Raw genomic sequence first — 14,646 nt, 5'->3', positions numbered from 1 at the left:
AACAAATCCGTTACAATCTGCCGCCTCCTTTTTTTTTTTTTTTTTGTTTTTCACCTGAGGAAGGAGAATTTTGAGCTCCATAGTTAAGCTCCGGATCTGAAAGGAAGATGTTTCTTTGTTTTTGCTCCTTAACGTGATGGTTTGCCTCTGTCTTCCTATCTTTCCATGGGCCCGTTGAATCACCCAAAGCACAGCATGAGTAGCCATTGGCTTTGGAAATGTGGATCTGGCTGTCTTAAAGTGATGTCTGTGTCAAAGCCACTTCTCTAGCAAAATCCACGTTAAACTGAAAAACCGTCCCTCTGCGACACATTCTCCGAAGGCATCTGTGTATTATCGCTTACTTTTCCACAGTGCGCCTGGTGAGTTGTGCCAATGGCATGGTTTTTAGGAGTGCCGTGTTAGTGGAGGGAGCCTAGAGCAGTGTGGTTCAAACACTGTGTTTTCTGCTCACCAGAGAGGCTGGGCAAGTATGGCCGCAGATGAGGCCCTTTCTGTTCGCGGCGCTCGGTCGGTCCGTGTTCAGCAGAACGAGAGTGCGGGCCGTGGTGGAGAAAACACAGATTGAGAGCTCTGGGATGGACCTGGGCTGTTGTTTCAGGGACACCAAGCACCGCACCTCTCTGGGCTTCGGCTGCTTGTTCATTTGCAGGCCAGTTTCAAGCGAATGATGTTTGAGAGCCCTCGAAGCTTCGGAGTTATTGGGCCCTGCGGTTGGGCTCCATGCTGGCAAAATACATTTTGAAACTTACCCGCTTTCCGCTTCATCTGATTGCTGGCGCGTGGACCTCTGATCTTCAACCGTCATAGGAATGAAAGGTCACTGCCCTTTCATTCTTCATGGGTCCCCTCCCCGTGGAGAATTCCTCGCTGTTGCTGTTTTCAGTCTCCATTCTGGCGTTTCTCACGACTCTCGGATGCTGCAAATGCAGAGACACATTGATCGCAAAACAGGCCAGCAGTGGATGGTTTTCTTTTGCTTTTTCCTCCTCTCTCTCCGTAGACCATAGCAGACATGGAAATGCCCGTAGGTCAAGTATAGCGTCCGACACAGGTCCAACCAGTAGAGCGAGTGCGTTTATTCTTCGCATTGATCTTTGCAATCGCATGGTCATGAACGTTAGCGCACGTGTTTGAGACCTGTTTTTAGGTAGGGTGGTTTTTGAGAAAATTGGTGCTGTGTAGAGACTCTTGGGGAATGTTGAGTGATGGCTCTGAACTTGCTGTATGTCCAGTGTGGTAGCCAGGAGCGACATGGAGCTATTTACGTGTTGGTTGAAATGAACCAAATTTAGATAAGATTTAAGCTTCCAAGTTCAGGTCCTCGGCCAAGCTAGCCCCATTTCAAGTGCACGTGTGAGACAGAACCTATAGAGAATATTTCCGTGATTTCGGGAAGGCCCATTGGGCAGCTCCGGTCTGAACCCTTGAGATTCTTATGAGTTCCCAAGTATCACTAGAGTCTGTCATTTGTCCTTTCAGACCTCTATTTTCTGGCTAATAAGTATCATATCATCACGCTCTTCGACTTCTTCACTTCCTGGAGAACACTGGTTTATTACGTGTGTGCGCGCGTGTGTGCGAGTGCGTGTGTATGTTTTCAAAACTGGCCAATTTTAAATAGACCCCACGTGTGTATGCCTTCAGGAAGAGTGAAAGGAGCACGTTTCAAGTGTGGTCGCCACAGCGGAATGCCTCTTCTTATGCACACCCGCTAGCCCCTCTCCGTGACTCACACCATGCCTAAACAAAAGGACAAGTGACCGTAGATCATGGACTCTTAAGGTATTTCCAGAAGAACTGACCTAACCAGAGTCCGCTGTGGAGCTGTCAAGTCCTGCTGTTCTAGTGCAGCCACCCTTCTGACCATCCCCCATTTGAGGGGCTCTTGTCTGGGGATATGGGCGGGGCCTTTCCGGACAAGAGAAGTGGGTGAATTAAACGTCACCTTTCAAAGAGGAACAAGTCCCGTCCTCAGGACCCGAAGCGCCGTCGGCATCTTTAACAAAGGAGAAATGTTCCGTAGAAAGTTGTATGGCTTGACTTTAAAAGTTTGTTCCCATGTTCTCTTGGAGTTGAAGTCCGAAACGGGACGTTCTAACCAGAACTTGCCGTGTTAAGTCGTAGGCGTCTTGGTTTTCTTGGGTTCTCCGAAAATTTCAAGAGTTGTGCTGTCAGGGCAATTGGTATGCGATGGTCACGGGGACCACGGTCATAGAAACGTGTTTTAATAGGCGTATTGTTGGATGGAGAGGTTTCCATGTACCGGAGGGAAGGAGGCCGAGGTGGAAATTCCTCAGGTGGCTCCTCGTGGGTTTTGTGTTTGAGGGATGCCTTTTCGGAGTACGCGGTTCCGTGCCAGTTCAGTGCAAGTCCGTGAAGGTGCGTGTCTTAAATGGCACCGTAGCTTGGGAGAAATGCAGAGAAATGTGGACGGAGGGGACAAAAATGGACTGTAGGGCTGACTGTGAGAAAGCACGTTTCCATGCAAGTTTTGATGTTTCTATCTCACCGACACTGATCTTCTGACGTGGACGTCGCTCAGCCACATCATGGCTGGGATTCATTTCCCAGAATGCTCGCGTTTCTAGAGTATGAGCAGTTCGGGTCATTGTACGGTGTGACTTGAGAATATTAAGGTTTGCACAGACAGAGAATACTTTCACGTGAGGCTCAAAGCATTTAAGTCGTGAGAAGACCCTGTGAGGATTGTATGTACATGTGCGTATGTCCTTCCTCGCCTCTGGAATTTTCTCTAATGTCCTGAGAGGAAATATACCTGTCCTTCATGATGGAAAACATTTCTCTGAGGACTAACTTTTCAGTTACTGAAGTGATAGAGTAGGATTATCTGCTTCTTATTCATTGCATGGGGTACTTTACCTCTCATTTCCTGTATATGGTTTCATTTAATCTTGAAATCGTATTTACAACCTAGGTAATTAGAGCCTTATTTTACAGAAGCAGAAAATGAGGCACAAACTCAGGTTCAATTTTGGACCAACAGAGAAGCAATGATTAGCATGGCTGGGATCCAAGTCGGTTTGTTACATGCCAAGAACAATGTTCTTAAATAACCTAACTCTCTTAGAGCAAAACCACCCAGAACGTCTTGAGCAGAATCCCCAAGAACATTCCTTGGATTGGTTGGAAATGCCATCTAAGTCTCTTGTTGTCTGATAAGATACAAGGAATGGGCCCAGGGGTGGGGGGATGGGGAGGGATCTTCAAAAATGAACTCAGTGGTAATCAGCAAATAAAACACACTCCCCACAGTTTGATACTTCTTGCTACCTTTTCTGTGGTTATCACTACTAACAAGATGCAATGTTTGGCAGGGGGTGATAGTGATTCAATTTCAACCTTGTTTTATTCCATTTCCATCTTTCTTCACCCCCCCCCCCCCAAGAATGGAAAAAGCTACATTCATCAACGACGTCATTGTAGGAGATAAAGCTGTCTATTGCATTACAAAACTGCTGTAGGCAACCCGATTGTTCAAATCCACGGTTTCATGCCGTAGCCACAAGAGCATGGGGTTAGGGTTGGAAATTAGAGTAGTCCAGAGAGAGTAGGAAATGACAGCCATGCTCACGTGGGAGACATTCCGGGGAGGTGCCTTCCTCTGAGCAAACTTGGGTGCTTTAGAGAATTAACAAAGGGAAGTCACCTGACTCTCACAGCACAGCAACCTTGTTGGTTCTCTGACTTGGCCAGGGTAAGAGCAAGTGAGTATACGTAACCTGGAGCCTCCCAGCACACCTGTCCATCCGCAAATGGGGTCTGAAGAGCTGGGGGTGCCTCTCACGAGAATTACTGCCTTTTTGTTGGAATAATGACATTTTTGAGCTGAGATTCACCCTGTTATGTTCTGCCACCTTTGGTTTATTCCTCTTTCCCCTGTGGGTTGCCCGAAATACGTTATACTCTGTGGCCCTTTCATATTTTCTTGCGTTGGGATTCTTGGTCAACTCCCAGATTTGGTGGTGGCACCAAATGAGCCCGTTGGAAATCCGGGCAGGGTTGGTGTTATTCTGGTATGAAAAATGATGTTTACAACGCATATTTACTCTCTAGGGTGTTGCGTTCTAAAGATACGCACTTGGGATGGAGACTAAAACTATGAGCAACGATTTTGTGGAAACTGAATGCTACGCGTACCTGAGTCTATTTTTGTATGAGAAGCTTCAACCTTCTCTGTATCTGCCTTTCTTTTCTCCACTTTGTCTTTTGCTTACTTTTCCAGGTGGTTAGCCCAAAGCAGCCCGTGGTTCTTTTGTTAGATGATTTTTTTTTTTCACCGCCATCTGTCTTTCTCCATCTTAGAGAAAGGGTGTGTGCTCAGCTTGTATCATTTGGAGGCTTGAAACCATCCTCTTGCCTTAGTGTTTTCCCAGGGGCCAAGATCAGGCATAGGCAGAGAGTCTCAAGTGTACCTGAACGTCTTTGCATATGTCAGAGTAACTGCTGAACCAGTCCCAGATAATTGCCATGTTAAAAGGTTGTCATCTCTCGAATATTTTTTTTCCTTTGACTTTGGCACCCACCCACTGTCATTGCCTGAAATCCCCTATTTCCAGAGTGCAGATCAAAGACAGAAGTGGCATCTCCATTGGAGGAGAGTGGTTCTCAGCCCCAGAAACCATGAAACAAGAATAGAGACCCAGAGGCAGAGCTTTGGGGTGACGTCTTAAGATAATACAATGCCTGGATTCCTGAGAAGTGTGGACCCGGGTAGTGATGACCATAGTTGGCCTGTTCGTTTGTTCCAGAGAGGATAAGGACCTGAGTTAGCTATTTGGTAAATCAGAAGACTCATAAACTTGCTCTCTGTCTAAATAAAGCTTCTCTTTGGTGACAACGGTTGAGCCCAGTTGACTTTGTCAAGAAGCCCTGAAGTGATGGATAAGTCCCGCCCTGAGAGGAGGGACTGTGGGACCTTCCACATGCCCAGTGGCAGACACAGAGACGGAGTGCCAGAGCCGTAAGGGACACCTGTTCTGTTCAGTTTTCTTAAGAGGCTATGGTTTAAGGTGGGAATTACTGGGTTTTGGCCCTTGGGCATTTCACTCCCTGCAGGTGATCCAGGATGTTTATATCAAAACAAACAGACTCACTAAAACCCCAAGCTTTCCTCCCACGTGTGTTCTATTCGTTTTCCTTTTGGCTGGCACGTGAATGGCACCCGTCAGTAAACGGAGCAACATCCCGATGCCACTGCTTGCCCAATAATCCTCTGTAGAAGATCAGGCATCAATTTCTTTAAGTGCCTCTTGGAAATCTCTGAGTGGTTGGTTGGTATCCTGTTACTTCCAAACATGGTAAATTTACTCTGCACTTTCTATAGGAATAGAAATCGTCTGACTAAAAGCCAAAGATCAGAAGCCTACCTCAGAATCACATTGCTCTTAGGAAAGCCACGATGCCTTATTTACTGAACTGACACCCTAGTCCTTTAATCAATACTCAGGCTCAAAGTAAGACTTATTTGTTAACATCGGTCAAACTCCCTATCACTGCTCTCAAATATTTGTATTTTCTCATGTTATTATTCTCAAATACCTCAGAGAATGTATCCTGTAGATGAGATAGGTAAGTCTCAGAAATAGATCTTGAGGCGAGAAAAGAAGTTTGTTGTGTTCTTTTCCCCACCAGAAATGATGGATGGCCCTTTGAGTGTCGCATGGATAATTTACCACTTAATTTTACAAATGAAACATGCATGCTCCTTCCATAATATTAGAATCTTTAATATAACTTTTTTTAAAGAGCTTTTCCATGGAGTGATTTTTTTTTTTTTTTTTTAGATAATTAAGTGCTTGTTTATTCAGCTTACCACATTCGAGGTAGATAAAGCTAGACCATTTTACAGGAGCAAAAACTGAGATTTGGGTCTTGATCGTACTTAGTCAATACACAGAAGACCCAAGATGCCCGCCTCTACAGCCATGACCCTCCACCTAAGGTCAGGGAAACAACTAACGTGCACAGAATCAATACTCTGAAATGACAAAGAGCAAGAAGAAAACCAAACCTTATCGCTTGGTTTCCTTTACAGAATCCTAATTTGCATTTAATTATTTTTAAAGTTGAACAGAGAACTCGAGGAAACCATGGTAACACTAAGGTGGATGTTAAAACCGTGATGCCAACAAAACTCCAGGACCGCAGAACACCCCGGATTAAAAATTGTCCTGGCACGCGCAGAAGTAAGACAAAACCCAGCTCCGTGTTCTTAGACTGTGCCGAGCGAAAAGTAGTTCCCAGGTATTCGGTGGCCTGCTTTGAACAAAAGAAGTGTAGGCTATAGAATATGTCCATCTTCTGTTTATTGTTTATTTAAAGAAACAAGGTGATTTTGATCAGGACTGTGTGTGTGTGTGTGTGTGTGTGTGTGTGTGTGTGTGTGTGTGTGTGATCTGTGTCATACAGGTTGGGGCTGTTGGAGAAAGGTTCACTATAGACACATGTAGTACCTACAGTGTGATCTCAAATGTGCGTTCGGTTTGGAGGGAGCAGTATTACCGGGGCCTGGTTGCTCCCACCTACGGTTTTGCTGTAGGCAGCAGAATTAGACCTGCTTCCAGAGCTCTCTCCCTTCCTTGCATCAAGATCCGTCATTAGGGTTGTCAGCACTTGAGCACCGGTGCCTTGGGAAAAGTTTGGGGTTGTACCTGAAGATGAAATGTATAATGACCCCTGGTCTTCTTGGTGTAGTTCTTGTGACTTGTGGATCTTAACCTTTCTGATAGCGGAGAGGTCATTAGCATGTCGTCGTGGCTTTAGGAGAGATAGAATGGGTCATATGGTAGAAAGACAGGTTGTAGTTTACTGGCCAAAGGTGTTTGGTTTCCGTTGAAGCGCATACTTAACAGGCTAGATTGTGATTATTGGTACCAATCTTCAAGCAATAGATCGGAATCCGCCCGGAGAAGTGGTTGCATACCTAATACATTTTACCCCGCAGCTGGACTCCTTTCAACCTCCCAGCCTGTCTAGATCCCACAGCATTTCCGGGAGAGCACAGCGCTCACTTCCCACCCTCCTGCCCTTTAAACCAGGAAAGTGAAAAAACCAAAAACCAAAAAACCAAAAAAACGGCCTTTCTTTACACATACAATGCGTATTTAGTCATTCCACACCAGTTAAAGCACACTGATCACTCTGGACCTTCTCAGCAAGTAAAATACTATATTTGCATATAAGCTTAAATGGAATGTTTTTATACACAGCATTGTAAGCAAAAAGCCTTTCATGCCAAGAAGCAATAATCACATTCAGCAGTTTGCAAAGAAAACATTACTTTCAGACCATTGTTACTGCTTCATTTGGAACTCATGAATCAAACCATTATTTGAATATTATAGTGCAGATTGGATTTACCCTCATTAAAATGAACACTAATGTAAATGTTGGCTCAATATTCATTGGCAGGCCTTTAGGTTTTGACTCCCCAGAAAGGTACGAATGATGGTAATAATAGATTATGATATCTATAGAGTGATTTACCCGTGCCTGGCATTGGGCTTGACCCTCCCAAACACTTTAAGGTAAGAATTGTTACTTTCCATTCTTACAACGAAACAAACCAGGCTTCTGTCTTAGGCGTGTTAAGAACAGTAAAACCTCGGAGTGCGAGTAACTTGTTCTCTGAATGTTCCGCAAGACGAGCACACATTTCTAATAAATTTTAACTTGAGAAACGAGCGATGTCGTGCAGTAAGAGTGGCACGTGATTGCTCAATGTCACATGATCACAACTGGGCCGACGGTTCTTGAAATTCGCTTTGGTATACGAGTGCTTTGGATTACAAGCCTGTTTTCAGAACTCTGCTCGCAAACCAAGGTTTTACTGTAATTTGCAACAAGCCCGCTCTTAGTAAGCTGTAGGGATGAAAAGACACAACAATGTGTGTTTTGAAAACGCCAGACCTTTGTTAGCCCCGCTTATCAGCATTCACGTGGGAATTGTTTAAAATTTAGTGTAATTATTGAAACTATTGCTCCGTTAAATTTCGTATGCTAGTTCACGTCCGTTTATATTAAAGTTATTAGATTATTCACATGCATTGTGTTTTGGGGGGAGTGGAGCTTTGGTCATTGGGTGTTTGGAGGGAGCACTCTATCTATGAAAGGTTCACTGATAACCTAGCCCCTTTTTAAAGAAATTTTTCATTTGTGGAAATTCTCAATTTACAGGTAAACTTGCAGAAATATGCGTGTTTTTTTAGCTGAATATATCCGTCTGATGTGTATGCCTCTGGGGTACTGTTGCCAATACCATGGACAGTACTGTTCAGAAATGGCTGAGTTCACAGACAGAGAAGACAGCATTCTAGGTCTTAAGACATATGATTTCTTTCTCTTTTTCCAATTTCATAATTTCTCCTTTTTTTACTCATCCTGCTTATCTTTTTTTTCCTCTACCGTTATTATTTGGGTTCTCCATTTAGAGAGGGGGGAAAAAAGGTCTTCAGATTGAACACTATCACTTACTTATTACAATTAGAGTATGATTATTAAATGCAAGTCTCTATGTATACAGATCAACAAGGACATAGCATTAAAAAAGGGGGGATTTTTGACAAAATGCCACAACGAAGTATCCATTTTAGATTATAAAATAATACAGGGCGTGAAAGAAAGTATTCAAAAGATAAGAATATTTTAATTGTTCACAATCCAGTGGTTATATACAAACCACTTGTAGGTTGCTGATTTGGTTTCCTATCTTTCTAAACCAATAGCTTTTACTATTTCGTTGATGAGATGCTATTTATTATAATAATCACAAATGTATGAAAGATTAGCAGTAAAAGTTGCCCATTACCCTACCATCCGGAAAAAACTGCTGCTTTGTTATTCTTATTAAATAGTGTGGTTTCAACATATATGTGAGCGTAGTATATCCTTCTATACGTCGCTTTTCTATGTTAGTCAGTAGCGTCGGATATCATCTTATAAAGCTACGTGTCACATGTGGAGATACGTTAAGCTACTTGATCAGACCACCATGGATTTCCACTGTTTTGCTGTCTTGAACAGTGAAATTGTGTATTCATTTGTTACTATTTCTTTGGACTCATTCTTAGAAATGCGGTTGCTCTGTCAAGGTGGATAGATACCGTCAGGGGTCTTAATGCACATAACTTGTTTTCCAGGGTGTTGGCACCAATAAGAGGAGGGGCCTCAGAGACCTTTGCTGACTTTGAGTAGTCTGCTTAATTTTGTTGTTGCTCACAAATAGCCTTAGGTTAAAGGAGAGTCAAGGCGTTTCCCACGTTAGCTTCCGCGCCTCTGTTTATGGATCCAGTACAGCTGAGACAGAGAAGAATAAAATGAATTTGTCAGACACACAGAAAATTGAGAACATGAGTTGGCAAGATGCTTGAAAAGATGTTGGAAGCCGGATGCTTAGCACCGCGTTTGTGGGGTTTGCAAGGTGTGCTCTCATTAAAGAGAGAATAGAATGGTGTAAAATGACCAAATGGCGGTGGAAATTGTGAAAGAGTTGAAGAGGGATGTAGCAAATTGCGAACTAGTTGAAGGGTGTAGCACTTTATTTTTGAAATAAAAGACATCAGCTATAAATGTTTTCATTGGAGATTTGAAAGTATTGAGGGAAAGTGCTTCTTAAGCTCCTCTAATCTGCTCAACTATTAAAATATTTTTGATAGGTGTCTTACACCATCAAAATATTTTATCCTGTTGTGCACAGAAACCTTTCTTTGTTAAGACACTTATGCATATTGATGACTGTCTTTCAGTTATTCGATATGAAATTCAAAGGCTTCCGTTTGAGCCCCGTCCATGTTTAGTAGAATTGAATTCTTCATCTGTGTGTGTATAGAGTGGGGGAGAGAGGGATTAAGCTTAACTGTTTGCAAGAAAAGTAATAAATTTCATCTCAACTACCAAGCGGTAAAATATTTCCAGATCAAAAAGATTTTTGAAAATAATAATGAGTGCTCATCTATTTTAAGTTTCAAGAGGTGGGGGGAGCCTAAAATCGTCATCGATTGACCAGAAGACAGAGTTTGAATGTCTTACTGGGTGTTTCACTCAGCCGCACTGCCTCTCAGTTGATGAGCTGTGTCTAATAAGAAACAATGAGGACGTAATTCGAAGTTTTCAGGGTTTCTATTGGGGATGCCAGGACCCTGGCTGGAAACGCCAGTACTGTTCCCCACGCACGAGCAATGAGATTTCGTGGTTGGTATCTACTACAAACTGTACCTTAAGAAGAAACGATCTTTTCATCAAGAAGAAACGCTAACTTCCTTTTCTTTGCTTTTTGATGATGATACGGAGAACACCAGAAATAACACCTCAAGGACTAAAGTCCGTCAGGAAAGAACAATGAGGCGTGTGTTATCGTGCATGGCTGTGAGATACGCAGTAAACTCTAGTTATCATGAATTTAATCAATACCATGACCTTTTGCAGCTTTGAGGAGTTTGTCTTAGAGTTCCATTCTCATATTGATACACTGAAAGTTATCCGTTCCCATTTTACACAAAGGGCCATCATATCTTTTCAGTTCCACTCATTTTATGGTTAAGAAATAACACTGCTATGATGTTAAATTAGTGGTAAAAAGGGTTTTTAAAAGCTCTAATATAATGGTGCATTACCGGTAATTTGTAGTTTAATCACATGCGGTGCTTCAGGTGTATGCTTTAGTCTGCATGAGTTTAAACTGCAAATTGCCCTTTTGCGCTAGAGTAATAGATAATTCTCGATAAAATCAACCTGGGACAATCTTACGAAGTGTTTTTTTTTTTTTTTCTTTTTGCCCAAACTTCAAATGGTTACTTTATAATCACTCAACATATTTTCAGAGAATCATGAAAGAACGAATAATTGGGACTAACTAGTAGGTTCTCAAGTTTGAAAAAAAATAACCAAGATATTTTTTGAAAAGCTATTATTATGGAGACTGCACTTTGCATAACATATATGTTAGAATGAGAAATATTCTTGCTCTAAATCACATTTGCATTATTGATTAAAGCCAGGTCCTTTGACTATTCTTTTCTTATGGGATGGATATATTTTTTCCTAAACATGTGCTGCTATGAGCAACAAATCAACCAGCACCATGAAAAAATGCAAATGAAATTTCAAAAACTAATGCTTGAATAGCTCTTGTAACTATAATGACACTGTAAACCAGAAGCTTCAAAACTAGAGACGCTAAGATTCTCATTTCCACCTCTCTTCCCAAAAGAACCTCAAATTTTAAAACCTATTTTTTTAAGTAACATGATTCTTTTTTGTCAACTTGAACCAAAGCATAAATTTGGTTTTTAAAGATCTTCTTCATGTTCTAAATTTGAATTTATGCTCCTACTAACCAAACTCTCTCTTGTTCTGTTTTATAATTTAAAAATTTATGACTGCACATCTGATTCAGCGACTCTTTGATCTGTCCCTGAACTACAGTGATTCCTATATAGCGCTATTAAATTTTCATTCATTCACACATTGATGAGTTTATTTATTCAGCCAAATGCTTCCCGTATTCCAGGCACCGTGTGAGACACTAAGAATTAAGTATTGAAAAAACAAGGTCTCAACCCACATGGAACGCACATTCTCACCCTGGTTAGTATGCTGAAATCTCAAAATGGTTTTCCTCTTAAAGAAGAACTTCATCTAAAGCAAATGCACCTTATGCTCGTGACTCGAAAAGTTCACCCTCCCAGACCACTTTTTATCTGAATGAACAGTTATAGGCTATTAGCACCCAATACAAGAAATGGGTCTGTAAACTTAGCGGCAAGCAAAGCATTTCATCTACTGGAATTCACCAGGCAGCAGCGTTCAGGAATATCAGGAGAGATTTTTCTTAGCATGGATATCGTCAGCGTCTGTATTTAAGTTGATACCCGGTTTTGCTTGCCACAAAAAAAGACACCGTAACATCCAAGTGTCCGCTGACAATTTTAGGATGCTTTAAAAAAATTCCCGGAGAGGGGTGCCTGGGTGGCTCAGTCGGTTGGGCGACCGACTTCGGCTCGGGTCATGATCTCGCGTGATCTCGCGTGAGTTCGGGCCCCGCGTCGGGCTCTGTGCTGACAGCTCGGCCCCTGGAGCCTGTTTCCGATTCTGTGTCTCCCTCTCTCTCTGCCCCTCCCCCGTTCATGCGCTGTCTCTCTCTGTCTCAAAAATAAATAAACGTTAAAAAAATTTTTTTAAAAATTGTTAAAAAAACATTCCCGGAGAACCGTAATCGTGGACAGTGGCCTGTGAGTACTCACGCTAACCTTGTAAGACTGTCCAGCGGAATAAGAAGCGTGCGGTGACCAACACCGAACCATGTTGAATTTCTCCACTGCAAATGGCCTTTGCACTGTCAAGTGCAAGTTTACTTTGTTCTCTTGGCGTTCCGATTTTAAAATGTCATATTTGCACTTCCAGATGGCTTGTTCTACTATATTTTACATTTTAATTGCGGTGGAAAACATTTACATTGATCTTTTGGGTGAGGTGATGCAGGCTTTTTAGTTCTTCTTTGTGGGGCTTGAGGGCCTCTGGCCCACTGTGTGCCGTATAAGCAGAGCGACCGAATCCCATCCCATCTCTGCAAGGATGTGCAGAGGCTGTTTGAGGCCTGTGGCTTGCTGGGAAAATCTATAAACCTGCAGTCAAAAGGATCACTGGGGGATGGTTTCTCTATCTATGAAAGAAGCGTAAAATATTTGTTCTTCCTGCCTCAGAGTTGTCCTGTAAGGATTGAGAAAGACGATGCTGACCCTTTGCAAAAATTACACACAGTTCCGGAAGCTGTAACTGGTATCGTTCCGACTTTCTGGTAGCGTCTGCTCACCGATACCAGTATGATTCGCGTACACGTATTTAAGAAAAAGACGCATCCCATCCGGACTTGAGCCATACACTGAAAAAGATCCCTTTGTTTTCAACGTGCCGTTTGCTTCTTTTGGAGCGAGAAGGGACACTATGAGATTCCCTTAATTACTGGTCAGCCATATTAAACAACAGCCACTGTGAAGGCGCTTTCCAATAACTGAATGCGTAATGAACCCCGTAGAGATAGAGGAGACCCACTGGGCTTCAGAAGTAATCCATCAGCCATGGCAGAGGGGCTTTAATGAGAGTCATCAATTACAACTCCTTCTAAACGTGGGACAAACACTTTAGCACGTCCTCTGGGGATGAACCCATGCCCAAGCCATTCATTGAGTTCTGTGGCATGCGGTGACGAGTGTGGGAAATTAACAAGGACATGGGGCCCTTTCCAGTAATAATACAAAATGATTAAGAGGACCTACAAAAAAGAAATCAATTGACTAATCAATAGCGTGTAACTGCTTGGAGCATTTTCCCCCTGCTAATCAGCCATTAAGCCGTTTAAACTAAATATGTCCAGTTTCCCCAATTACTGCACTGATTTACAAGACAGGGTCAAGGATGCCAGACTCTACTGGAGTCAGATTCCAGAGCGTTTGTCATGGGGAAAGATGGAAGTAATTTATAGGTGATCCACTCTCACTATGGATTCTGATGGCTCTTGAGAGGGACGATGTGACAAGACCTGTCCTCCTGTCGCAGACATTGGTGAATTAACGTGGTCTGCCCAAGTTCTCAACATACGTATTTGTTTGACAATACGGCTGGGAACTTGACTGCATTCAGGAATGACGGAGGTCAAAATAATGAAAGAACACACACCTATACGCTATACATGTTCAGGCCTGAAAAGTGTTTTCTTCACTTCAGCCGTGGTGAGGAACACGCAGCCAACAAGACTTCGAATTCGAAGCCACAAACGGTATCCTGACGACACCCCTGTGAGGTGACCCCGTTATTACCCACCTGTATAATGCCAGCAGTCCTGGTACCCAGACCACCTGTAGCTTCTTTTTTAAGTTGAATGCCACTGTGGGGGAAAAAGCGACACTGAGAAAATGACTTGAAACAGGGGCGAGAACTTTTTTATTGATATGTTTTACTTTGCTGGCAGACCAGAGCAAAGGTTTTGTGAACATTTAAAAGATGAAAAAGGTGAAGAATCCCAGAAGCGGTTTATCTTGAAGCGAGATAACTCTAGTATTGATAAAGAAGACAATCAGGTTGGTTCTCAAGTTTGAGAGTGGCTGACGTTGTTGTTTTTGAAGGTGGGCTGACTTATGTTCTTGTCCTTCTGTTGTCCCCGGCCCCTTTCCCCAGCCCCCCCCTCCCCCCGCCTCCGAGGCGACTGTCCTCTCTCTAACCTCCTTGCCTCCCTCGCTCCCCCTTTGGCATTCAGTGGGTAGCCGAGAAAATCTGTCCCGATTGCTTCAGCAATGGCTCTGTGTGTCGGGCTGCATGGGGGGTGCTTGGCACAGCTTTTGCAGCATGTGTTGGTGAGGGGGGTGCGGGGTTGGGACGCCACTGGCCCGAGGTGTCGGGAAAAGCTTTGTCATCGCATTTCCAGATGCCTGTGTAACTATGGCAGTAATTCCGCTCCCACAGCTTTGTCCTTCAGTTGTGCACACTCAGCTGGATTCTCAATACGGACCGATGACCAACTGGTGTAGCCGTAAAGAACAAACCTTGTTATGGTGAGGACAGGTGGATTTTGCAACTCTCCTAAAATAAGTCTTCACGCAAGGGAATCAATCGAGTTCGTGTTTTAGTCTC

General features: G+C 43.1%; 1 protein-coding gene across 33 annotated transcripts in view; it reads left to right on the top strand.

Moving 5' to 3' along the window:
* Positions 1-14,646, top strand: part of ARPP21 (cAMP regulated phosphoprotein 21) — a 155,434-nt gene that overhangs the window by 52,679 nt on the left and 88,109 nt on the right. For 31 of the 33 annotated variants that reach the window (XM_027040588.2, XM_053221721.1, XM_027040595.2 and 28 more), the window contains one exon: positions 13,988-14,096. The exons of the other annotated variants lie outside the window; for them this stretch is intronic. In XM_027040588.2, coding sequence (XP_026896389.1) covers positions 13,988-14,096 — 109 coding nt within the window. The remainder of the gene's footprint in view (positions 1-13,987; positions 14,097-14,646) is intronic. 33 annotated transcript variants of the gene reach the window in all.

This window comes from Acinonyx jubatus, chromosome C2 (assembly GCF_027475565.1).
Source record: "Acinonyx jubatus isolate Ajub_Pintada_27869175 chromosome C2, VMU_Ajub_asm_v1.0, whole genome shotgun sequence".
In the NCBI taxonomy this organism is placed as follows: Eukaryota; Metazoa; Chordata; class Mammalia; order Carnivora; family Felidae; genus Acinonyx; species Acinonyx jubatus.
This window is presented reverse-complemented; position numbering and strand designations above follow the sequence as displayed.